The sequence below is a fragment of the Felis catus genome, chromosome B1 (assembly GCF_018350175.1).
Source record: "Felis catus isolate Fca126 chromosome B1, F.catus_Fca126_mat1.0, whole genome shotgun sequence".
NCBI lineage: Eukaryota > Metazoa > Chordata > Mammalia > Carnivora > Felidae > Felis > Felis catus.
Window position 1 is genome coordinate 35,959,671 of NC_058371.1, and position 26,629 is coordinate 35,986,299.

At 43.2% G+C, this 26,629-nt stretch overlaps 2 protein-coding genes and 1 long non-coding RNA gene across 9 annotated transcripts in view; 1 reads left to right on the top strand and 2 right to left on the bottom strand.

Moving 5' to 3' along the window:
* Positions 1-113: 113 nt before the first annotated feature.
* On the bottom strand, positions 114-14,583 carry NPM2 (nucleophosmin/nucleoplasmin 2). 6 transcript variants are annotated; one of them, XM_045055420.1, is made up of 10 exons: positions 14,442-14,583; positions 14,006-14,095; positions 13,819-13,904; positions 13,548-13,727; positions 2,544-2,634; positions 1,569-1,753; positions 1,365-1,399; positions 871-927; positions 483-516; positions 114-401 (listed from the first exon to the last, which is right to left on the bottom strand). In XM_045055420.1, the coding sequence occupies exons 2-10, from the start codon at positions 14,061-14,063 to the stop codon at positions 357-359; spliced, it is 771 nt and encodes a 256-aa protein (XP_044911355.1). In that variant the 5' UTR covers positions 14,064-14,095; positions 14,442-14,583; the 3' UTR covers positions 114-356. The 6 variants fall into 6 exon arrangements, with proteins under 6 accessions (XP_044911355.1, XP_044911353.1, XP_044911352.1 ...); XM_045055418.1 differs by lacking the exon at positions 14,442-14,583 and having other exon boundaries at positions 13,548-13,673; positions 14,006-14,310; XM_045055417.1 differs by lacking the exon at positions 14,442-14,583 and having other exon boundaries at positions 14,006-14,310.
* Positions 14,584-15,049: 466 nt separating this feature from the next.
* On the top strand, positions 15,050-22,221 carry LOC123384825. The gene is made up of 2 exons (XR_006596482.1): positions 15,050-15,186; positions 20,888-22,221. It is a non-coding gene; the product is annotated as an uncharacterized LOC123384825 (long non-coding RNA).
* A 2,276-nt stretch (positions 22,222-24,497) lies between these two features.
* The window catches only part of XPO7 (exportin 7), a 40,439-nt gene continuing 38,307 nt past the window's right edge, over positions 24,498-26,629 (bottom strand). For both annotated transcript variants that reach the window (XM_019828465.3, XM_019828466.3), the window contains exon 28: positions 24,498-26,102. In XM_019828465.3, the coding sequence (XP_019684024.1) occupies positions 26,009-26,102 (94 nt within the window). In that variant the 3' untranslated portion in view covers positions 24,498-26,008. The remainder of the gene's footprint in view (positions 26,103-26,629) is intronic.

Below are 26,629 nucleotides of genomic sequence, written 5' to 3' on the forward strand. Positions count from 1 at the left end.
GGCCAGCCACCAGGTAGGGGTGTGCTGGCACATGGCCTCCCTCTGCTGGGCACACGGGCTCACTGCAGCCAGCAATAAGGACAGGCCCTCTGGAACAGATGGCAGAAACAAGGTCCCGGCAAAGCAAACTTTATTGGGGCTCTGAGGTCAGGGCTCTTCCCTCCAGGTCCTGCCGAAACTTGATAGTTGGAGTGTGGGCCCCTTGTGTTGCCCCCAACAGCTCCGTCACATTCAGACTCAGAGGGAGAGAGGCTGGGTGGGGGGAACATGGGGTTGCAGCACACCCGCAGGAAGGCCACTCTGTATGGTGTTCTAGCTGGCTCTCTCTCCGTCACTGCAGCCAGGCCACTCCTGGCTCATTTCTTGGATCCTGGCTTTTTAGGTTTGAGTGTGGGTTTGGCCTATGGAGAGAAGGGAGGGCACCAGAGTCCCACTCCCTCCCTCTGCCCCCAGGAGGACCAGCCCCTTCTCCTGGTACTCACCTTTTTCACAGGACTCTTGTCTTTAAGGCTGGGTCTGGAATAGGGTGGGGAGGCCAGGAGAAGGGATGAGGGTGAGAAAGAGAGAGAGCTCAGCAGGACACCAGTAGCCCAGAACCTCCTAATGCCTACACTGCAATGCAGGGCCCTGGCCACTTCCAGGAAAGCCAGGGGCTGTGATATGGAGAGCTGGGAGGCTGCAGAATTCACCTCTCCACCCCGTCATCTGCTGGGACCATTCTGACTCTCTCTTATTTTAACAAGAGGTGTTTTCTTGTTAGACTTCCACCTGCTTTCTTTTATTTACCACAAATAGGTCTCTTTCATTATAAAAGTAATATTTAACTACATTACACAAAATATAGCAAATAGAAATCACTTGTTTCTTTACCTCCCACCGGTATTAACATTTTGATGTGTTTCCTTGCAGGACTTTTTGCTTTTTCTTCTAAAAACATGTGAAATAACATGAAAATGATTTAAGATCCTGTTCTTTTTAAATTCTGTAAACACTTTCCAGGATGCTATATTCTTCATAGGCATTATGTCACATTCTACTGGGAAAATGTGACCCAGCTTAATCTACTATATTGGTAGACACTTAGAATGCTTCCGTTTTTCACTATTACTTGAATAATGCAGGGATCAGTTTCTTAGTGCATATGATTTTACCTGTATTTTGGATGGGGTCCTTGGGAAGGGGTTACCATGAGTGGAATTAGGTCAGAAGATAAGAATACTTTGATGCCTTCCAAAAAAGGCTGTGCCGGCCATCAGAGACAGCACATCTGTGTGGTCACAAACATGCACACACGCCAGACCCTTTCTAACCCTATAGGCTTCAGCTGTAAGATTTTGGCCACGTTAACAGATGGAAAGAGTTACCTCACTGCCTCCTCTTCTTTTTCCACCTTTTTTTTCTGGGAAGCAAACACAAGCAGCATGGGGACAGTTAGGGCAGGGTCCAGGGCCAGCAGACTCCTGCTGGGCACCTGGCAGGACCCCAGGCCTCTGTACACTCACACTCAACTCGGGAGGCCTGGCCCAGGTTTCTGAGGAGCCTGTGTGGGAGGGTATCCCTTCCCTCACCTTGGCAACACCTGTCTGCTTCTGGGATGCTAGCCTCTTGACTTGTTTAAGAGGGGTCTCCTCCTCTAGGGACACATCTACATCAACATCATCGTCATCATCATCATCGCTGTCATCTTCCTCCTCTTCCTCCTCCTCCAGGTCGTCCTCCTCCTCCTCCTCCTCCCAGGACAGGTCTGAAGTGTCTGTGAGGGTATGGAAAGGGAACAGGGATGTTGAGCTCCAGGTCTCGGCCTAGCTCCTGTTCCACGATTGGTCTTGCTCTCAGAGCTGCCCTGGGGAAGCCAACACCTGCCACTTCCTAGAGACCCTTTCTGGCCTGACAAAGTAGAAGCTCAGATGGAGTGAGGGGTCCGGGACCCCAGAAAGCTGGGGTGGTAGAGGAGGGCAGGTGAGGTGGTAAGCTGTGGCTCTGGCTGGGAAGGATTCAGAGGAGGGTGAGGGTGGGCAGAGAGCACAAGGGAAGGGAGGAAATGGAAATAGCAGCTAAGGAATGTAGACCTCATCTTAAGGGAAGTGGAGCCTGCCAGGGTTTTTGAGTAACTGTACCCTGATACAGAGGCACAACTGGGCTGAGAAGGATATGAGAAGAGTCAACAGCACAGTGATTTGATAGAGCCTATATCGCTCCTCCAGCTACATACCTCATAGCACCTAACATTTTACATGCGGGCTAGTACTAGCTATTATGCAAACTGCTTCTCCCTGAGTATCCCATTTATTCCTCACGGTGGCTCTTTGAAGATGAAACCAAGTCTACACCCACCCTCATGGTACAGGCAAGAGGACTGCAGCCCACAGAGGACATGGCGGGGAGGTAAAGGAGAACTTCCATTCCAGGCTACTGGCCATCACGTTGCCTTTGGAGATTTTCTCTAGTAATTCAAGAATCCATCCAACGTTTGAATACCTATTCCCTTGGCCCTGTGCTAGGCACTATAGTCAGACCTGCCTCAGGTCCAAGCTCCAACTTACCATAACATTCCTGGCCACTGAGGAACACGGGTCCAGAGCCAGCCCGGAGCTGGAAAGTGACTGGAGGAGAAAGCTCCAATCCCATCATGACCTGCAGAAGGAGGGATGTAGGGGCAGGAGCAGAAAAGATGGGCTCACTCAGGCCTGGCATCTGTCTGGGGGATGGTGTCTAATAGAAACGTTCAGAATTTATTCCCCAAACCCCAACTACACAGGTTCTCTGGACCTCATTGTGTTATCAAGCCCTTGGCCCTTCCTGTTGAGGTGGATTCAAACGGAAGACTGTGAATCTGATAATCCCATTCTTGTTAAAGATCACAGACAGGCTTCTAAGCTGAGGGGCAGCTGTTAGAGAAGTCTGATGGTTACAGATTAAATTGTGTCCCCCAAATTCTTTTTTTTTAACATTTTTTAATGTTTATTTTTGAGAGAGAGAGAGAGAGAGAGAAAACGCATGGGGAAGACAGAGATGGAAACACAGATTCTGAAGCAGGCTCCAGGCTCTGAGTTGTCAGCACAGAGCTCAATGGTGGGGCTCAAACCCATAAGCCGTGAGATCATGACCTGAGCCGAAAGTCACATGGTTAACTGAGCCATCCACGTGCCCCTGCCGAATTCTTATGTGAAGCCCTAGCCTCCAAAGTGATAGTATCTGGAGATGAGGCCTTTGGGAGGTAATTAGGGTTAGATGAGGTCATGAGAGCTGGGCCCTCATGATGGGACTGGTGCCCTTATAAAGGAGACCAGAGATTTCTCTCTGTCTCTGTCTCTCTGCTGTGTGAGGACACAGAGAACAGGCAGCCATCTGCAAGCTAGGAAGATGATCCTACCCAAATCTGACCACACTGGCACCCTGGTCTCAGACTTTCAGCCTCTACAACTATGACAAGATAGATGCACATTAAGTCCTTCACTCTCTGGTACTTTGTTATGGTGGCCCAACCCGAATGAGACACTAATCAAATGAGAAGAGCAGATGCAAAGTTGTATGTACAGTACTACTTTTGTCTTACATGTGTGGATATACATATGAATAAAGTTAGAATTCTATTAAGTGTGAACCCTAATTTTCAGTGGACAGTACGGTGTTTCTTTTCTTGATACTCTTCCAAACTTTCCACATTTTCTATTGTATCAGTGATGATACTCAGATTTATTGACTTCCTACCGTGTGCCAGGCCCTATGCTAAGCATTTCACCTGCTTTCCTCTTTTAACCCCTCACAACGGAGGAGCCGTTCCTTTACAGAGGAGGGAACTGAGGCTTAGGGATATTAATTTAGAGTTTCTGGCTCAGACAGGAAGGAGACAAGCAAAAACTGAAACTCTGTAGCCACCAATGCCTAGAAATGCTGGATAAAATGTATTCCGATGTTTTCACTGTTTGGTTGAACAGCAGGACAGAAGGAAGAGGCCCCGTGCACCAGAAAGGAGGGCAGCACGCACAAGCACCGGTGCTGTAGCTGCTGAAGGGAAAATGTGCCCGAAAACAGCCTCGGCCTTGGGTTTTAACATGCGCTCATGGACAGGAGACAGGCCTGGGCTCCAGAGAGGCGTGCGGTCACGGGGCCCACTAAATGGGGCTGGGGTCCTCCACAGGTGCACCTCAGGAAGAAGCTCCAGGGTCGGGGGCGAGGACGGAGGATGGAAGAATCCCAAACCCACCCACCAGGAACTCCTCTCCACTGAAGGAAGGGAATAAGGAAATGCATGTGGGATAAAAGAAGTCTCCTGTGAGAACTTAAAAACCCATGGCTGTACCTGCCACTCACACCAAGCTTGAATTCACTTGGTGGGCACTGCGAAGCCAACAGACCCGTATAAGATCCCAGGCAGGTGACTCCTGGGGCCAACAGCAGGCACAAGCACAAAACCAATCCCTTGGGGTGCTGTCAATTTTCCTCACACAGAATTCTCTTGGAGAAAACAGTGGAACCACGAAGACGCTTCACCGTGTAAAGTGACAAAATGTCCAAGGCACGGTCCTGCTAGAGTGAGCGGAAGGAAACGAGACGACTGTAGACCGATGCAGCCAAGAGCCAGAGAGAAAAGAACAACAGTCTAGTAGTTACGACATTAGGTTGATGAAAGTCAAATAAACATAGAAGTAGGAATCAGAAGCATAACAACAAGGTATTATGAGAAATAACAAGAACCAAATGCAGCTTCTAGACTGAACAAATGGTTATAAAGAATACACCAGCTAAAGCAAGTATCAGTAAACAGGAACCATGCTGTGAAAAAACGACCCGGTACATAGCACAGAGACAAGAGGAACGAAATATGAAAGAGAGGCTGAGAGATACAGAGGACAGAATGAGATCTAAGATGCATCTAATCACAGTAAGGGACTAGAAACAACACAATGTGCAAAGTGATAACCAAGAGCTTCTAGAAACAACCAAAGACACAGATCCTCATGTCCACGAAACCTAGGTCCTGAATAGATAAATAAAAGTAAATGTACATCTGAACATCCCATAGTGAAATGGTATATACCAAAAACAAAGAGGCTATCTTAAAATAAACCAGAGAGGAAGGACAGATGTCCAGAAAAGGAACAATAGGCAGACAGACTGAGGGTTTCAACAGCAACGTCAGAAACCAGAAGACTAGAATGGCGTCTTCAACGTTTTGAGGGAAAGTACCTCTGTGTAGAATTATACAGAACCAAACTACCATGAAGGAATGAGGGTAAAATAAAGACATTTCCAGGCAGAGCCCAAGTAAGTTCGCTCCTCCCAGACCTATTAAATGAGGTCTCAAAAAGCTGACAATCGAATTGAGAAGGAAGAAGTGGATATGAGCAGCAGTGATGAGCAAGCAACTTGGTCAACCAAGACAAATCCAAGTCAGCATTATTGTAAAATAAAATAGTACTAGTAATGACTAGTATTGAGTGAGTTTAAAACAAGTTGAAGCTAAAACACTACATGATAACAACAGGTCGGTTAAGAAAAGGGTGCTCAGGAAAGTCCCGTGGATTGTCTGGGAGAGAGAAATATAGCATTAATTTTAAACTGGTCATGCATGATTGTTAAAAAATTAAGGATAACTACGCTAAAAAGTAGAGTGAGACTCTACAGTTCCAAACCAGTAGAAAGGAAAAGGGGGAAAGAAACCTTAATCTAATAAAAGAGGAAAAAGGAAAAAGGAAAAAGGAAAAAGAGGAAAAAATGAAAAAAAACAATGAACATAGAAGCACAAAGTACATATTACAAATAAATCCAAGTATGATAGCATCACAGTAAACATAAACAGATATTATTGGCCAGATAGATTAAAACAAAGTTTAGCTACTTACTGCTTATAAGATACATGCCTAAAATGTGAGCACATACAAATGTTGAAGATATGGAGACATATTTACCAGATGTGGCAGAGGCTTCTCATTGCTTATCCAATATCCATTCTTCCCTTTTCCCATAATATCAGCGCCCTAATATTGTACCCACCATAGACCGTATTCCCCAGTTTCCTGTGCAGTTGGCAGTGACCGCAATACTAATTTCTGGACCAGTGAGTTGCAAGCAGAATTTGGTGGGTGGTGCTTGTGTGAAGACACCTTAAGAGGTATACAGAGAAGTGAGAAAAAAAATTAAATCAATAATGTAAGATTCTGCCTTACAAAACTAGAAAAAGAGCAAATTAAAACCCACACAGACAGAAGAAAGGAAATAAAGAACAGAGATCAATAAAATACAAAAGTGGGTAAACAATAGAGAAAAGTTGAGACCAAAAGCTGGTTCTTGAAAAAGATGGATGAAAATATTAAACCTCTAACCAGACTGCACAAAGAAAAGGGAAGAAGACACAAATTATCAATATCAGGAATAAGACAGCAGAGTTTACTACAGATTTTACAGGACAAGAAGAAAGGAAATATTATGGACAACCCTATGCCAATGAATTTGACAATGTGGACAAAATGGAAAAACTCCTTGAAAGACATAAACAAAGCTCTCTTAAGAAAAACAACCCAAACTGTCCTAAATCTATTAAATTTAACTTGCAGTTAACCAGATTGCTTCACATGAATTCTATCAAAACATTTAAGAAAAAAATACCAAAGTTACACGAACTGTTTCAGAAAACAGAAAAGGAGAGAATACTTTCCTTCTCATTTTATGAGGCCAGCATGACCCTAATACTAAAACTAGATAAAAACATGACAAGAAAAGTACAGTCCAATGTTGTTCATAAATATAGACACAAATATTTTTTAAAAATATATTATTTTTAAGTAATCTCTACACCCATTGTGGAGCTCAAACTTACAACCCTGAGATTAAGAGCCACACGCTCCCCTGACTGAGCCAGCCAGGTGCCCCAAAACAAATATCCTTAATAAAATATTAGCAAATGGAATCCAGTAATATATAAAAGGATAATATATCATGATCAAATGGGGCTTACCCCACGAATGTACAATGGGTTTAAAATTTGATGGGGTGCCTAGCTGGCTCAGTTGGTAGAGCATGACATTCTTAATCTCAGGGTCATGAGTGTCAGCCCCACTTTAAGTGTGGAACCTACCTAAAATAAAAAAACTAAAAGTTAATAAAAATAAAATTTGAAAACAAATCAATAAATGTAATTTGCCACTTAATAAAGGAGGCCAAAAAAACCCCTCAATAGATGCAGAAAAGAATTCTTGGACAAAACTCAACAGCATCTCAATAAATTAGAACCAGAAGGGAACATCCTCATCCTCATATAGGACATCTGTATGAAAATCCTTCATGTGTCTTAATGGTAGAAGGCTGAACACTGGTAGAAGAGAAAAAGGCAAGGACAGACATGCTGTCACCACTTTTATTTGACATTGTATTTGAGGTCCTCGTCAGTGAAGGAAGACAAGAAAAAAGAATGCAAGAAGTTGAACTGACTTTATTCACAGATGACATGAATAAATCCATAAGGAATCAACAAAAAGCTGCTAGGATTTCTATGCAAGTTTCGCAAGGTCAAATAATAGCAAAAAAAACCCAACACAATTATGTAACTATATACTACTACTGAACAATGATAAAATGAAATTTAAAAATACATTTGCATATGTTATACTATACACAAAAATGAACTCCAAATAGATCATGGACTTAATTAACTAGAAGACTTAAAACTATAAAACCCCTAGAAGAAAACATTGGAGCAAATTTTCATGACCTTGGATTAGGTGACAAGTTCTTAGATTTGATACTAGAAGCACAAGAAACAAGATAAAACATATAAATTAGACTACATCAAAATTCAAAACTTTTGTGCTGCAAATGATATCATCAAGAAATTGAGAAGACAACTCAGAAAATGGGAGAAAATATTTGCAAATCATCTGATAAGGGGCTTGTATGCAGAGTATATAAAGCGCTCATACAATTTAAAGTAAAAAGACCAATATTGAAATGTCAAACTCAAATGCAATTTAAAAAAAAAAATGAAGAAAGACCTGAATAGACAATTCTGCAAAAAAGATATACAAATGACCAATAAACACATGAAGAGAGATGCAACATCACTAGCCATTAGGTAAAGCAAACCAAAACCACATTGAACTATCAGTTCACACCCACTAAAATGACTAATCAAAATTATAGACAATAGTAAGTATTGCAAGGATGTGGGGAAAGTGGAATCCTCATATTCTGTTGGTGGGATTGTAAAATGGTGTGACTACATTGGAAAATAATCTGGCAGTTCCTCAAAATGTTACATACATAAAGCTACCACAATGACCTAGCAATTGCACTCCCAGAGATATGCTCAAGAGCAATGAAAACATATATTCATACAAAAGTTTGTACATGAATGTTCATAACAGCCTTCATAATAGCCAAAAGGTAGACATAAAACAGGTGTCCATCAGCTGCTGAATGGATGATTTCATATATATCCATATGATGGGTATTACTTGGCAATAAAAAGAAAGTAGTGCTATATGCTACAACATGGATGAACCTTAAAAACATAATGCTATGTGGGGCTACCTGGGTGGCTAAGACTTCGGCTCAGGTCATAATCTCGCGGTTCACGAGTTTGAGCCTTGCATGGGGCTCTGGGCTGATAGCTCAGAGCCTGGAGCCTGCTTTGAATTCTGTGTCTCCCTCTCTCTCTGCCCCTCCTCTGCTCACGCTCTGCCACTCTCTCTCTCTCTCAAAAATAAATAAACATTAAAAAAAAAAAAACACCACACATTATGCTGTGAAAGGAGTAGTCACAAAAGACCACACATTTGTGATTCCATTTATACGAACTGTCTAGAATAGGCAAAAATAGGCAGAAAATAGATGAACAGCTGCCTAGTGCTGCAGGTGAGTGTGGGAAATGGGGAGTGACTGCTAGTAGGTATGGAATTACTTTTGGGGGTGATGAGAATGTTCTACACTTAGGCTGTGATGGGCATACAACTCTTAATTTACTAAAAACCATCTGATTGTACACGTAATAGATGAAGCTTATGGCATGTGAATTATCTTTCATTAAATACTTTAATACCATTTTCAATAGCACCTAAAATCAAATATAGCAGTATGTTGGGGTAGATCTTACAAAGTATGTACACAACCAGTTCCCTGAAAACTACAAAATATTAGTAGGAAAAGTTAAAGTTAAAGACATACATTAGGGTAAAAAGTGACAGACTTAAACAAATAGAGAAACATATGCTCAATTATTAATGACTAAAAATTGTTAAGATTCCAATTCCCCCCAAAATAGTCTATAGATTCAATACAATCTCAGTCACAACCCAACAGACTGATTTTCAAAGAAAGCCTATTTTGAAACCTATGTGGAAATGTTCACGACCTAGAATTGCCAACACAATTTTGGAAAAGAAAAACAAAGTTGGAAGACACACTAATTTTAAGACTAACTATAAAACTATAATAATCAAATCAGTCTGTCATGAGAGTAAAGATACAAATACAAATCAATGAAACAAAACACAGGAATACATGCATACATACACAGGCAACTGATTTATAGCAAAATGCCAGCATAATTGTATAGTGAAAGGACAGTCTTAAAAAAAAAAAAGAAAATAGTGCTAGAGCAATGGGTATCAGCTTGGGAAAAAAATGTTTCTCTACGCTTATTTTATACCATACAAAAAAATTATCTTGAAATGGAGGAATACAGACAAATGTAAGAGCTTAAACAATAGCACTTCTAGAAGAAAGCTTAGAAAAAGACATTTGCGACCTTAGTTTAGGCAATGATTTCTCAGGACACCCCCCCCCCCAAAAAAAAAGAACCATAAGAGGAGAAAATACCAAATTGGACTTCATAAAAATTAAAAACTTGTGCTCTTTGAAGAAATCATTATGAATGAAAAGGCAAGTCATGTACTAGCAGAAAATATTTGAAATAAATATTTTTGATAAAAGACTTGTATCCAAAATATATAAAGAACTTCTACAACTCAATCACTTGATTTAAAAATGGGCAAAACATCTAAACAGGCATTTTACAAAAGAAGATATCAAATGACCAGACAACAAGATGGTCAATATCACTAGTCATCAAAGAAATATAAATAATAACCACAATGAGATGCCACTATACATATGGCCTAAATTTATGAATGGCTACAATTAACACTGACAATGCAAAGTGTTGGGGAGGATGTGGAACAACTGGTAGGAATGCAAAATGGTGTAGTAATTCAGAAAATAGTTTGGCAGTGGTGTGTAAGGTTTAACATATGCAAGAGGATGGGAGGGGGGAAATAAAGTTTAACATATGCTTACTAATGATTCTGCAGTTTTACTCCTAGGTATTTACACAAGAGAAATGAAAACATGCGCATACAAATACACTCAAACTTCATAGCAGCTTTATTCATAGTATAAAACTAGAAACTACCCAGGGCACCTGGGGGGCTCAGTTGGTTGAGCGTCTGATTTTGGCTCAGGTCATGATCTCACAATTTGTGAGTTTGAGCCCTGCCTTGGGCTCACTGCTGTCAGCGCGGAGCCTGCTTGGGATCCTCTGTCCCCCTCTGTCTCTCTGCCCCTCCCCTGCTTAGACTCTTTCTCAAAACTGAAAAAAAAAAAAAAACCCAACAAAAAACTAGAAACTATCCAAATGTCTGCTAACAAGTGAATGAATAAATAAATCTTGACATATATATGTACTTGTAAAATAGAATGTTACTCAGACATAAAAAAGGAGCACATTACTGTTTCACCAACAACAGATAAATCTCAAAGCATTATTCTAAGTGAAAAAAGCCAGGTACCAGACACTATGTATTGCATGATTCCCTTTAAATGAAATTCTAGACAAGGCAACAGAGTAGTGAAAGTAGATCAATGGTTGCCAGAGGCAGTGATAGGTGGAAAGGGCTGACTGCAAAGAGGCATGAGGAAATTTTGGGGGGTGAAGGAAATTTTCTCTACTTTGCAGCGGTAGTTACAAAATTATATACACTTATCAAATGCATCAAGTGGTATACTTAACACTGGTGGATCTTATTGTATATAAATTATATCTCAATAAAGCAGATATAAAAACTGACTCAAAGAAATGGAAACATCTAGACCTAAAACTTAAATGACAATAGTTTAAAATCAAACCAGTTGCACATAGTTTGTTCACTTCCTTACTCACTCATTACATGTTGAATGTCTACAATATACCAGTTTCTACAACATACCATAACATATGGTATATAGGCATTATGGCTAAGGCAGTAAATGAAAAGGCAAAGTCTTTGCTGTCTTGGAGCTTGTATCCTTGTTGGGGAGAAAGACAGGCACAGATGAAAACTGAAGCCAGTGATGGGTTCCATGGGAGAAAAAGTGGTTACGGAAGGGTAGGAAGAGGGGATGTGGTTTGTGGTCGGGGAAGACTTTTTTTTAAAGCAGGATTCACGTCAGACACAGGGACCAAACTCACGACTGTGAGATCAAGACCTTTAGCCATGATTGAGAGCCCAACCAACTGAGCCACCCAGGTGCCCTGGGAAAGACTTCTTGAATGAGGTGACATATGAACAAAGGCTGAAGTGAGGGGCAAGTGAATTCCTAGCATGGGGAACAGTAAATGCAAGACTCCCAGGAAGGGGGTATGTTTGAAATTTTCAAGGTACAATCAAGAAAGCCAGTGTAGTTTGAGCAGGATTAGGGAGGGGAGAGTAGCAAATGGTGAGTTTAAGAGAGGTTTCTAAGGGCCAGAACATAAAGGATCTTGGATTTCATTCTAAGTGAAATGGGAAGCCACTGACATAAGTGTTCTAACGGAGAAGCGACATGGTCTGACTTTTGTTTAAAAGGATCCTTCTGGCACCTGGTGCATACATAGAATAGACTAGAGATTGGGGAATTTTTTTCTGTAGATATCCAGTATTTTAGGCTTGTGAACCTTATGGTCTCTGTGGAGACTACTCAGTTCTGCTGTTACCAAGGGAAAACAGGTATGGATAATATACAAAATGAAGGAGCGTGGCTGTGTTTCAATAATACTTCATTTACAAAAACATGCAGTAGGCTGGATTTAATCCTGTAGGTTGTGGAACCCTGGAATAGACTATAAGGAACCAAGGGTGGGGGTTGGTGGACCAGTTAGGAGACTCTGCAATAAAACTGAGCACCTGGGCCAGGACATGGCAGGGGGTGGTGACAGGTGGTCAGATGGGGGTACATTGTGAAGGCAGAGCCAACAGGATTTGCTGGTGATATGTGGTGTTAGAGAAAGAAGTTTTTGTCCTGAATAACTGGGAGAGCAATTATATTCTGGGAGAGGCTCAGGTTTGGGGGTGGGAGAAGAGATTATAGATAAAAATCAAGAATCTGGATTTGGATTTGTTAAATTTGGGTTATCTCTTAGATATCTATTAAATACACTGAGTTGGACACAGGATCTGGAGCACAAGAGAGGGATTGGGTCTATAGAAATAAATATCAAAGTTTTGATTTGTATAGATGGTCTTTAAAAATAAAACCCTGGGAATGAAGGAGATCTAGGGAGAGCTCATAGATGGGGGTGGGGGGGGGCAGTTTTGGGGCAGTTTTACAGATGGGACTCCCAGATCTTCAGGGACAGATGATACCGGTCTTACATTCACTGTTCCACCATATAGAAGGAGAGAACACTCCATCCCCCAGTTCATGAGGCTAGTGTGCCTTGACACCCAAATAAGATAGGCCAACCTCACGAGTATGTAAGATTTAAATTTTTAAAAAATATATTAGCAAAGCAAATCTAGAAATTCACAGTATGATCTATCAGTGTTTATCTTAGGAATGCAAAGTTGGCTGAAGAGTATTCTATTAATATAACTCACCACCTTAACAGGTTAAAGAAGAAAGAACCTATGATCATCTAAATCTAAAAAAGCACTTGATAACCATTTTTGATTAAAAAGAAGAAATCTCAATTTTAAAACGCAGAGCAGGGCTAGATGGGGACTTCCTTAACTTGAAAAAGGAAGTTATCGTCTTATCAGATGTGCCACACTTAATGGAGAAACGTTAGAAGCACTCCTTTAAAAATATACATACATGTATTAAGAAAGGAGCAAGGACATCTACCATTACAATCTTCCTCAATAGTACACTGGAGGTCCTAGACCGTGTAGTATAATTAAAAAAAAAAAAAAAAAGAAAGATACAAAAACTGCCATTAACAATGATGATTTGCATAGAGAACTCAAGATAAATTACTAGAGATAAGAGAACTTCCGGATACACAATCAATGTGGAAGTCATCAACAGTGTCCTGTCACCAGCATCAAAAAGTTTAAAAACGTGATTTTGTAGAGAGGTTAACTTGCTCAAGCTGGGAAAAGGTGAGCTGGGATGGAAACGGGGCTCCCTGCCTCCTAAGTCCAAGGCTCAAAGTCATTGGCTATACGGCCCCCTGGCGGGACTGCATTCCTGCAGAACGACTGTATCCCACCTTTGTCCGTCCACACCCTCTCAGGCGGTGAGTGCCCGAGGCAGGCAGCCTCCCGAAGCCTGCGGGGGCGGGGGGGGGGGGGGAATGGGGTAGGGAGGCTCACCATGGGGAGCACCGAGGCCTGAAGAGAGGCGATGGTGATGGGCTTGGCCTTCTTGTCTTCCTGGCTGGCTGGGGGCAGGATTTCCACGAGGTTCATCTCTTCTTTGGCTTTCTCCCCCAAGCAAATCTGAGAGCGTTTGAAGACAGGCCACCTCAACACCGGAGGGAACCCCTGTTCCACCTGCAGAGACCAGAGAGCCCCACCTGCTCCCGAGAGCCACGTCCCTCCCGAGTCCATCTTACCATTCCCTCCTGGGGGCCGGGACACCCACCGTACTGAGCAACAGCTTACAGTCCTGCTTCCCTTCCTTCTGGGGTTTGACGGTCCAGGTCCGCTTCTCCTGGTTTAGCTCACAGCCTGCGGAAGGAGGGCAGCGAGGGGGCCGGGCCGGCTCAGGGAGGCTCCCCGTTTCTCCTCCGCCTCCCTCCCCACCCTCCACCCGCCGGACCCTCACTCACCCCAGAGCATGGCTGTGGGCGCCTTTTCGGCCGCGCTGCTCGTGCTGCTGCGGTTCATGACTCTGGGCGCGGGCGCCGGGGTCCCGGCGGCTGTGAGGAAGGGGCGCCCGCCGTGAGGCGAGGCCCGGTTCCCCGCTCCCGCCCGCATCCCGGCCGGCCTCCCCGGATTCCGAGCCCCTGGCGGGCGCAGCCGTCCAACCCCGCAGCCCGGGGCCAGCGGTGCGGGGTGGGGTGGGAGTGGGGGCGACGCTGAGGTTGCCCGGGCTGGAAAGGTGCTGGGCGCCGGCCCGCTGCGCCCGGGGGCCCCGTCGGCGCCGTCGCGGTCCCGGCTGTACTTCCCCTGGCGCCGGACCCGCTCGCCAGCCCGCCTCCGCCTCACCGGCCCTGCGCGCTGGGCGTCTCGGGCTCCCTCACTCCGGCCTCCTCGCAGCCGCACCTGAGAGCCGCCGGCCGCTGCAGGCTGTTAGGAGGCCCGGGAAGGGGCGGCGGGGAGCGTCCGCTCCGTCTTAAAGGAGAGGCCCTTCTTTCCCCAATCCGCTCCTCCATTCGTTGCTCTTCGTGCCTCGGCGCACCTGGAGGGCTCGTTAAAGCACCGAGCTAGGTGCCAGCGCCACAGTTTCCGGTCGTGGAGGGCTGGGTGGGGCCGAGGTAATTTGCATTTTAACGGGTTTCCAGGTGAAGTTGCTGCTGCTGGTCGAGGACCGCGCTGTGAGCACCACCTTCATGGCCCCTGGGGATTCACCGAGGCCTACTGGGTGAGATCGCCTAGCTTGGACTTGCGTTGCCACCCAGTGGGAAGCAGCATTAAGGTTTTTTCCTGCTCAACGCCTTCCTTTTTTCATACCCTCTCGGTGTGGGCCTTTTCCAAGGCCAGGAGGGCCCGTCCCCCAGGGTTTTGGGCCCCAGAGAAGAAGAGCCCTGTTTCCAGAAGGATAATTTGTCCCACGGACAGGAAGGGGGTGGGGATGAGTTAGGACACCAGAGGTCACCAGCTGTGGCAGCTGGTGAGGAATACACCATAGGGCCCAGTGAGTGACTTTACCAGGGCCAGTCATCTAACAAACAGCAGCTCACAGGGCACTGTGGTTGGGGGTGGTGGAGAGGACGCTGCCTTTCAGCCGGCCACATCCCCTTTGGCCTACTCTGCACATGCATCATCTCTGGGAGTCAGAAATAACCAGGTATCTCTCTCTTTGAATTCCTTTTCTTTCCTTCCTCCCCCAACTCCTTTTTAAAAAATTTTTTTTTCAACGTTTATTTATTTTTGGGACAGAGAGAGACAGAGCTTGAACGGGGGAGGGGCAGAGAGAGAGGGAGACACAGAATCGGAAACAGGCTCCAGGCTCTGAGCCATCAGCCCAGAGCTTGACGCGGGGCTCGAACTCACGGAGTGCGAGATCGTGACCTGGCTGAAGTTGGACGCTTAACCGACTGCGCCACCCAGGCGCCCCAACCAACCCCTTTTTAAAAATGAAGTATAGTTGATCAGATTGCATTTTTATCCTTCCTTTCCATTCTAGAAACTTCTCACCTACACATAAAGTTCAGTGCTTAAAGTTCAGTGCTTTTCAACAAAAGTGCCAAGGTAATTCAGTAAGGAAAGGTTAGTCTTTTCCAAAAATAGTGCTAGAGGAACTGGATATATCTCTCTGGAACCTTGATTGGAGCTTGTGCTGTGCAGGAATCAGCTTTTAGTTTTTCCTTTTTAACATGTCCACTTTATTGAGAAATAATTTATTTCTTAAAAGGCACTCTTTAAAGTGTATAATTTGATGAATTTTGACAAATGTATATACCTGGGTAGCCACCACCACAGTCCAGTTACAATATCCATCACTCTCCCAAATTTTCTGGTTTCCCTTTGCGGTCAGTATCCTCACATCAATGCCTAATTGGCATTAGGCATTTACCTGTTTTCTGACACTGTGGATCATTATTGACTGTTCTAGAATTTCATATAAGTAGAATCCTACAGGGTCTTTTCACCAGTCCTTTTGTTGAACAAAATGTGTTTTGAGAGTTACTTACCCATATTGTTGTTTGTATCAGTAGTTTGTTTCTGTTTATTGTTTATCCATGATTTGTATACTCACGCATGTGCTGGTCAGTTTTATGTGTCAACTTGGCTAGGCTATCATACCTACTTGTTCAGTCAAACGCTAATGGTGTGGATGTGAAGGCATTTTGTAGAGGTGATTAACACCTATAATCAGCTGCCTTTATATAAAGATTACTGTCAGTAATGTGGGTGGGAGGTTTCTCTGAAAAAGTTCTGCCTATGGACTGAGGCTTCAGCTCCTACCAGAGAGCTTCCAGTTTGCTTTTTCTGATGACCTGCCCTGTGGATTTCAGACTTGTTGCTAGCCCCCAGAGCCGCATAAGCCAATTCCTTGTGATATGTCCCTGACTGATATACCCGTTGATGCATATTTGGGTAGTTTTCAGTTTTAGACATATATTATGAATAAAAATAACATGAACAAGTCTTTGCATGGACATATGTTTTAGTTTTTGTTTGATAAATACCTAGGAGTGGAATTGCTGGATCATTTTGTAAGGATGTATTAAACTACGTGAAACTGTAAAACTACTTTCTGAAGTCATTTTGCATTTCTACCAGCAATGTATGAGAATTCCAGTTGCCATACATCTTCATCAACACTTGGTATTGTCAGTCTTCTTAATTTTAGCCATTCTAGTGGATGTATATAGTGACATCTCTTGTGTTTATTTGTTTCTGTTTGATGACAAGTGAGGTTGAGTATCTTTTCAGGTGTTTACTGATCATTCGTGTATCTTCTTTGGCAAAATACCTGTTTACACTTGATCTTAGCCAAAAGGCCGAGAAGCGATGCAAAATACTTTGTTTAAATTCTTTGTCCATTTTTAAATTGGGCTATTTCAGATTATTCTTACTGAGTTGCAGGGATTTTTTATATATATTGGATACCTGTGTTGTGTCATGTATATGTATTACAAAGATTTTTTTACTCCTGCCTATAACTTGTCTTTTCATATTTTAAAATGGTATCTTTTGAAGAGCAGATAAATTTAAATTTGACGAAGTCCAATGGCTCATGGCTTTGGTATTTGAAGGAATCTTGTTTAACCCAAGGTTGTAAAAGTTTTCTCCTAAGTTTTCTTCTAGAAGTCTTGTGGTGTGAGCTTGTACTTTTACATTTGTGATTGATTTGAAGTTAATTTTTGTGTGTGGTGTTAGCTAAAGGTCAGGTTCATTTCTTTTACCCCTCAAGTGGATCTTGACCCAGTTCATCTAGCACTATTTTTGGAAAAGACTAGCCTTTCTCTATTGAAATACCTTGGCACATTTTGCTGAAAATCATTTAACCATGTACATGTTGGTCTATTTCTAGACTTTATTCTGTTCTATTGATCTGTCTGCCATAGTGCCAACACTAGTCTTGATTACTATAGCATTAGAGCAAATCTTGAAATCAGGTAGTTGAGCTCTCCAAATCTGTTCTTCTATTTCAGAAATGTTTTGGCTGTTCTAGATGTTTTGCATTTTCACATAAATTTTATTTTACTTTTAATTTGAAGAGAGAGAGAGCACACAAGTCGAAGAGAGGTGGAGAGAGAGAGAGAAAGAAAGAAAGAGAAAGAGAATCCCACGCAGGTTCAGAAAGAGAACCTGCAGCGGGGCTTGATCCCATAACCCTGGGATCATGACCTGAGCTAAAGAAATCATTGGACACTCAACTGACTGAGCCACCTAAGTGCCTGGATTTTCATATAAATTTTAGAATCAGCTTGCCGTTTTCAACGTTTTATTTATTTATTTATTTATTTATTTATTTATTTATTTATTTATTTATTTATTTATTTTTGGGACAGAGAGAGACAGAGCATGAACGGGGGAGGGGCAGAGAGAGAGGGAGACACAGAATCGGAAACAGGCTCCAGGCTCCGAGCCATCAGCCCAGAGCCCGACGCGGGGCTCGAACTCACGGACCGCGAGATCGTGACCTGGTTGAAGTCGGACGCTTAACCGACTGCGCCACCCAGGCGCCCCTAGCTTGCCGTTTTCTACAAAAAAACTTTCTGGGATTTTTATTGGGGTTCCTTTGAATGGATAGTTCAATTTGGGGAGAAAGGACATCACGGTTTTGAGTCATCCAACCCATGAATATGTTATGATCTCTGCATTTGTTTAAAGATTTTCCTCTGCAGTGTTTTACAGATTTTAGTGTATATATACTTGTTATATATCTTGTTAAATTTATTCCTATGTATTTCATGTATTTGGATGCTATAGCAAATAATATACATCTTATTTCATTTTAAAATCTTATTTATTTTGAGAGAGAAAGGGAGAGAGAGCAGGGGAGGGGCAGAGAGAGAGGGAGAGAGAGAGAATCCCAAGCAGGTTCCGAGCTGCCAGTTCCCAATTTGGGGCTCAATTTCATGAACCCTGAGATCATGACCCGAACCGAAATCAAAAGTTGGATGCTTAACCAACTGAGCCACCAGAAGCCCCACAAGCAGTATATATTTTAAAATTTCATCTAATAGTTTATTTTTTAAGTTTATTTATTTATTTATTTATTTATTTATTTATTTATTTATTGAGAGAGAGAGAGAGAGAGAGAGAGAGAGAGAATATGAGCAGGTGAGGGGCAGAGAGAGAGGGAGGGGCAGAGAGAGAGGGAGAGAGAGAGAATTCCAAGCAGGCTCCATGCTGTCAGGGTAGAACTGGACTTGGGGCTCAAACTCCCAAACTGTGAGATCATGACCTGAGCCAAAACCACGGGCCAGACTCTTAACCAACTAAGCCACCCAGGTGCCCCTAATAGTTTTAGTGTATAGAAATATACTATTTGGTTTTCGTCTACTGACCTTGTATTCTGTGATTTTACTAAATTCACTTATTAGTTCCAGTAGCTTTCTGAACCCCAAATCATGACATTTATGAATAGTGTTTCACTTCTTCCTTTTTGTACTGTGCACTATTAATTAATTAATTAATTAATTAAGTGCCTATGTGCTCTGGTTAAGACCTGAGGTACAATGTTAAATAGAGGTAGTAAGAGAGGGTGGCCCTTTCCTTGTTCTTAATCTTAGGGAAAACATTCACTCTTTCACCATCACATTCTGTTGGTGGTAGGTTGTCGTAGATGTCTTTTAATAGGTAAAGGATGTTTCTTTTTATTCCTACTTTGTTGAGACTTTTTATCATGAGTATTGAATTTTGTCATGTGCTTTTTCTTTATCTACTGAGATGATCGACTTTTTGTCTTTCATTTTGTTGATACAGTGAATTATTTATTGGTTTTCTGAATCAAAAAATTGTTTTAGAAATATTTGGTTTTCTGTTTTTAGAGAGAGCAAGCACACAAGTGGGGGAGAGGGGCAGAGAGAGAAACAATCTTAAGCAGTCTCCACGCTCAGCACAGAACCTGACACAGGGCTTGATCCCATGACCTTGAGAGAAAGACCTGAGTTGAGATCAAGCATTCAACTCAGATGCCCTAGGTTTTCTGAACGTTTTAAACCGACCTTGCATTTCTAGGATCAATCCCACTTGGTCATGATGTATTATCTTTTTCATGTATTCTTGGATTAAGTTTGCTTATATTAAAAATGTTTGCATTTATGAGGGATTATCATTCTAAAGGTTTTTTTTTCTTTTTCTTTTAACATCTTTGTCTGGTTTTGGTATCAGGGAGATGTTTGTTTCATAAAATGACTGGCAAGTGTTCCCTCTTCTGTTTTCTTATGTTTTGTGCAAGAGTAGAGAAGTGTCCTTGGATCAGAGTTCAGTTCAGGCTCACCAAGAGCTCTGCACTCATCCCTGCATTGTCTCATGCTTCCTCTGCCTTGACTCAGTTGCTGCCCCATTCTAGAACCTGAGAATTCTATTAGAATCCTCTATTCTTTACTCTTCACATCCAATTGGTCACAAAGTGTGTTGATTCCAACCTCCACCCCCTACCTCCCCAATCTTTCTTAGCTCTCCCTCCACAGTCCTTGTCTTGGTTCAAATCCTTATTACCCACTAGCTGATGGGTTAAACAAAGAATGATCACTAGCTTGCTTTGCAAAGTAGCCTCTTGAAACTTGAGGCTTTTAGGATCAAATACTAACCTCTTTCTCTCTCTCTCTCTCTCTGAGAGACACAGAGAGAGAATGAATGAATGAATGAATGAATGAATGACAACCTGAGCGGGGAAGGGGAAGAGAGAGACCAGGTCATAGAATCCTAAAATTTTTTTTTAACGTTTATCTATTTTTGAGACAGAGAGAGACAGAGCATGAACGGGGGAGGGGCAGAGAGACAGGGAGGCACAGAATCGGAAGCAGGCTCCAGGCTCTGAGCCATAAGCCCAGGGCCCGACGCGGGCCTCGAACTCAAGGACCGTGAGATCGTGACCTGAGCTGAAGTCGGACGCTTAACCTATTGAGCCACCCAGGCGCCCCAAGACTGGGTCATAGAATCCTAAACAGGCTCCAGGCTCTGAGCTGTCAGCACAGAGCCCGGAGGCGTGAGATCATGACCTGAGCCCAAGTCCGACGCTTAACGGACTGAGCCACCCAGGAGCCCCTAAATCCCAATCTCTTGTGCCCAACCCCTCATTGACATGTGCATTTTCCTTTCAGCCGTGCAATTTTTGCACCCTCGAGAAAGGTACAAGGTGTACAATGCAGCGGCTTTTTGCACTGCCTGAGTATTTCCCCCTGCCTTCTTCCAAACGGCTTATTCTGCTAGGGCTCGACTCGGGGGCAGGGGGTGGGCTCCTTGGTACTCCCAGAGCATACTGAGCCTCCAACGATCACCCTTTTTAGCCCGTTTGCCCACTTCATTGAGTCCTTCCCAGCCATGAACCAAGTCCTTGAACAGTAACTCTATGATTATTACCGCAGATACTAGGTGTGAAGCCACGGTGCTCGTGAACTCGAACCCCTACAAGGCACAAGGTTGGGCAGAGGTCCGGGCGCCTTAGTAGCCCAGCTCCGCCTTCCCCAAGAACTTCCCAGGACCACCCAGCTGCCAAACCCTCCTCCAACCGCAACCAAGAGCCGCCGAAAACAATTAGGAGTAACGACTGCGCTTGCGCAGGGCGGCAGAGGCGGGGCAAGCGACGGCGCCGAGGAGATGCCGGAAGACAGGGCCTATGTGCGCAGACGCGACGGGGACGGAAGGAACGCGTGGAAGCTCTTCCGGGGCGCGGCAGTTTGTCGGGGCGGGGGTACGGGGTCGGGGTGAACTCTACTTTTCTTCTTCATGAGGTCGAGGGGTTGATGTTAGCGGCTTCTACTCGTTTTCTTTCGGTATTGACTGTGGCAGCGATGGAGATTAACCCGCCCGTACCATGCTGCCGGGGCTTCACCCAGATTAGTCCCAGCTACTCTCCACTGTTCACCTGCCATCTGGTCCCGACTCGTAAGGAGCACATTTTAGCTGCTGAGGAGAGAAAGGGGGGCTAGGAATATCTCAAACCTGAGTAGGCCGTAAGACGTGGAGACAGGGGCAGTGGGGAGCGACTCCAGAGAGGAAGTGGGGTTCTACTTGGGGTCTTGAAAACGGCAGGTCGGCAAAGGGCATGGAAATTTAGACTGAGAAGAGAGGGTTCTGCAGACGGGGAAAAGGAGGTAGGATGCACGAGATAGGATGTGGAGGCAGATGCCTGGTTGAAGGGAAGGGTTCTACTGCAGCGTTTGTAGCCTGGTTGGTAAAGTTATAACTTGGTTTGCTTTGTGGCCCCTGTCCCACACGGCAAGGTGTTAAAGGGTAGGCCCTGGGCTTACTGATAAATAGAAACGATAATGGTCTGCTCTCTTAAAAAGTGGTTTCATTTTTGATTTTTCAGTTGAATTAATTCAGCCTCTAGAGGTTGCTTTACCTTCATTGCACAATATAATCAGTCTGTAAGAGCTGAGTTTTTTGACTTTGAGAATACTGTTCTTAAATTCATCTACCCTTTTACTTTATCAGACTGTATAGTGGCGTGAGCTTCTCGAGGCCAAATCTATTTTCCAGTTAGTTTTTGTCTCGAGTTTGGTTGTCCTCCAGACCTTGAATGGACTGAATTTGTTATCTAGTAGCGGAAGTTAGGAGATTGCCCACTTGTCCCTCTTCATTCCTTTGTAACGAATAATGGGGTGGTTTGGCCCATATAGGTAATCCTGTATGCTTACATCTATTATAAATTGTCTTCATGGTTATCAAACAGAATTAAAAATATAATTGTGTGTGATGCCTGTGTAACAATGTAAGTACTGTTCACTATGCTTTGTAGTTAGTTTGTACTCTTGAGGGATCTTATGCGAAAGAGTGGGAAGTGAATTTGCCTTGCACATGATGTTGTTTGCTTTGGAGTTTCCTTTTCTGTTGCTGACCATCAAAAAGGTATTTGTCCTGAAGTGGATGCTAAGTATTTGGTAAATGAACAGGTAGCAACAGGCTACCCTGAAAACCGTTAAGGGTTTTCTGAGGAAGAGGGATTAATATTCTAAGCTTGATCCCGTCCTCCATTCTGATCATCTGATGTCTCACGGTCTGGCATCTGATTCATTTAGTTGACCCACTGCTCCTGAAATACACCAAAGTGGCTGACCAGTGAATTCCAGGGTATCTAAGAAATTGCAAGATAGATGTAATGGACCCAGGAGACAAGCTACAGAGGCAAGAATTCTTAGGCATTCATTACCTAGCACTCAATTGGTAGTTGTATTAATTATGGTTGGTGTGTACATTTTTATCCTTTCAAATTTACTTTGAAATATCTAGAGTAGAGCTTTTAAAATGTTTACAGACATTTATGGCCTGTGCAGGTTCCCTGTATTCTCTTTGCTTTCCTTTTTTGTCGTGGCACTTTGGCAGCATTGGAAGGCAACTTAGGTGTGTTTGTAGATCAAGCCAAAAATCTTGGGTGGGAGAAGGGTTGGCTGGTGGCAAATGGATACAGAGAGGTGCTTTGGTTCTTTACACTCAATTCCTGTTACTTCATGACATTGGGTTAAAGTCATATCAAAACTTAAAATTTGACCCTGGGCCAAATCCTTCTTCATCTGATTTATACTTTAGTGGGAATAGATAACCCTTATTTAGGCAGAGGCAACCAAAAAACATGTACATACATAATACAATTTAGTCATCTGCCATAAAGACTTTAGGTGTTTTGTCAACGTAAGGTATAGTTTGTGTAAGGAAACACTGTCTAAAGACACCTGACTTGACAACCATAGTCCCCCAGGATAGCCTAGAAACTAATAAACAACTCTTTTTAACTGAATAAAGCCTGCACAGGACTTTGAGGGGAAACCAAAGTTTAAAGATGACTGACTTTCACATTTATTAAGACGGGTCATGTTCAATTGCTAATTTGACCAGAAAAAATATCTTATTTGGCTTTTTTGGGGGTGCCCCCTCTTGGAACTGTCAAGAAAGGAACAGCTTTACTGTTTAAATAGTTTAATGTGGTTGTAGAAGATTTTAACTATGGCAGTTTGTCATGACTGGACAGCATTAGGGCTGCGCTGAGGAGATCACCATGTTTGGTGAGTCTCTTGCCTCTAAAATTGTTTTTGTGGAAGGGAAAGGAGGGCTCTGCCATTTTGCTGATCAAGCAACATCTCAGGATAGTTGGGGCAGAGGAGGTTTTTCAAGTACCAGTGAGAAAGTTATTTTGTCTCATTTACTGTAGTAAATTAGAATTAGAATTCCAGGTCACTGGGGCATGTGACTGGTGTGTTTTGCATATTAATGAAGCCTGACCATTTTATATTTCTCTTAGGCTTAGAGATAGACTTGGCTAAGATAAATCCATTCTATTTGCCTTCTGGTCATTAGAATACACATTTCTGCCTTCAAAATAACTTAGGACCAAGATACCACCCAGAACACTGAAACAGCAAACATAGGTAGCAGTACATCTAGATAAGGTAGACAAGAGTGGCACTCTAGAGCCTGTGATTCATTGGATGTAAATCTCCATTAAGATACAGTGTTTCTGGTAATTAAGTTCTCTTATACCTAGGTACTACATAGAATGGGGATGAGAAATAGCCCTCATTAACTATAGGGTTCTTCATTTGATAATTCTGGCCCATGAAGCCTGCATAGTACAGTGAAAAACTTACCCTTGAACCTGTCAGGGTCTAATGAATGAAGCCCAGCTCACAGAAGAGGAGCGGGGATGAGGACGTTAACAAAACTGGGCCTCCTGCAATCATTAACTTCTTTGCCGATTGCTAGTAGAGGTAAAGTGGCTTCACTCTTGTAGTTGTGGACATCAGCACTGTATGTATCTATATATATTTATATCTATCTGCATAGATATATCAACTAAAACAATCATACTTTTAAAAGAAATGGAGTCAGACTTAGTTGAATGAGAAACAAGCGAATTTTACAAGGGTGAGATGAACCTGTCATTTACTGGCTTTTAAGAATGTGTGTTTCAAACATCTTAGTGTGTTTAGAGTGAGACGTGTCCCTATAGACACACTAGACTTGATCGCTGAAGCCAGGTCAGTAGAAACCATTGAAGTTTATTGGCGGTCACAATGCTTACACTGTATGCAGCAAACACCCTTACAAGTCTATCCGCAACCTGATCACGCAAGAAAGGATTCACCACACAGTCGCCAGAGGAGAAGGAAAAAAAAATTAACAGGCTTGTTTCTGGGGGTAGAGGAGAGAAATAAAGATAAAACCTAATTGATGAGTGTCCCATGGGCAAGAGCTGAACTAGAGATGCGTACAACTAGCAGCAGCAATTGTGGAAAAAGTACAAGGCAAATAGCTTTCTCCATTAATTTTCTTCTGTAGGTTAATTTTTTTAATATTCAAAACATTTATTATGGTTTTTATTTTATAAAAATGTATATTTTTAAAGGGTGGGAGATTGTTAAATACTTCATGCTAGGCAGACCTTGTTATTAAGAACCCCTCCACTGTAGTAACTTCCTCCAGTTCATACATTCACGAGTGCAGGGTACATATATAAATATCCACGCGCACACATCCACACACACTGCCTCAAGGGCTGGGGAAGACTCAAAGTTACCGGCCATACAATCAGGCCTCTGGTGGACTCATCCAAATCGCTCAACAGGAGAGCAACTGGCTCAATTCCTTCTCTCTGGTCTCTACCTTTACAGAGACTGAGAACCCTAAATCATAGAGTTACATCTGACTTATAAAAGCAAGAGGCATCTGTCTGAGGATGAGGATAAGCAAAGTGGGAAAAAGGATGAAGCTAAGAACACCAAACACTTTTAGCTGGAGTTGTCTGTCACTGCAAGAGGCCAACGGACCTAGGGCAGCATCTACGGTTGAAGGGGAAGGATGGTGCTCCACATGGCTTAGAGTTCCTAATAACAAGGGTAATACAGTAACAGGAAGTGATAATTTTGGGGGCAAGGAAAGGGCAATAAGAAAAAATATACATTTGGAATTTTTACCTTTTTTTTTTTTTTTGCCTCTCTACACTGTGTCACTAAATATATCTCTGCACGTTCACACATCCTCGTCCAGTAAAGCTTCAGGCCACCAGAATACACATTTTTTTCTCACTCGCATACACAACCCCTCACATCAGCATTGGTGCACTAGACTCTGTAAAAATTTTTCAGTCACACTTTTTGTTTTTAAACTTGAGTCAATATAAACCTTGTTCAAAATGTTATGAAAAAATGTACATGTTTATACAAGGCAGGTTGTGGCAGGACACTGGGGGTTCCTCCCCCACCCCCTGGGGTGGCCCCAGGAGGAGGGGCTGGAGTCTCACACACTTGTGTCTCTATCTCCTCCCACCACCCTTCCCACCCAATCCCCCCAGGAACCAGCAGCGCCCTGCCCCCTAGTGAGTGCACTCACATCCCTATTCCCTGGGGAAGTAGCTAGTTGACCTTTGCCATTTTCCCCACACCCCTGGTGGAGGGGGCCAGGATCAGCCAGGCCCTCTCCCTTGTAATTGTTTGCCCCTCTGGGCCAGACCAAAGGGACGCTGCTCTGTACAGGTAGAGTCCAAGGAGGTGTCAGCTCATCATATCATTGCTATTCACGCCGTAAGTGGAATTCTTCATCGAGTCGTTGACTTCTCGACGGAATGCTGACAGGTTCTGGGTGAACCTGCAGAGAGGATGAATTGTAGGTTGAGGGAGTAGGGTGGAAGGGAAAGGTCTTTGCCTAAAACATTTCTGGCAGAGAAATGGCTACTGAAAGGCAGAATGCATGAATCTAAGGTCAGTTAATCTCAGTCTTAAGACCTTAAGGGAAAGTTGAGCTAGTTTTGCACCCCTTAATACCTGACAACCTTGTGGTAGACTTGGAGATCTGGTCAAATCTGGGGCTTTGAGGGCTGCCTTGAACTTGTGACAGCACAACAGGAAAATCTCACAGAGGTGGGAAGTAACCCTCACACAGTGAGGGTGTGAAGAAAATGAAGCTATTTCCTTTCTTAATGCCGGAGACCTGTCAATATGGTAGCTGCTAGCCTCACATGGCTGAACACTTGAAATGTACCCAGTACAACAGAAGAACTGAATCAAATTACATGTAAATTTAAAATTCTGTTCCCCAATTGTATCTTAATTAGTTTTAAATTAAAATGCCATTTTTAAAATGAAATCAAATTTAAACTTGAATTCAGGGAAACC

Bases quoted from the DNA above. Each gene is read 5' to 3' on its own strand.
- NPM2 (XM_045055417.1), bottom strand. From the start codon at position 14,153: ATGCGGGCGGGAGCGGGGAACCGGGCCTCGCCTCACGGCGGGCGCCCC. The intron at 13,905-14,005 runs GTGAGTGAGGGT...CTCCTTCCGCAG, and splicing joins GCCCACAGCCATGCTCTGGG to GCTGTGAGCTAAACCAGGAG. The intron at 928-1,364 runs GTAACTCTTTCC...ACATGTTTTTAG, and splicing joins AAAGAAGAGGAGGCAGTGAG to AAGAAAAAGCAAAAAGTCCT.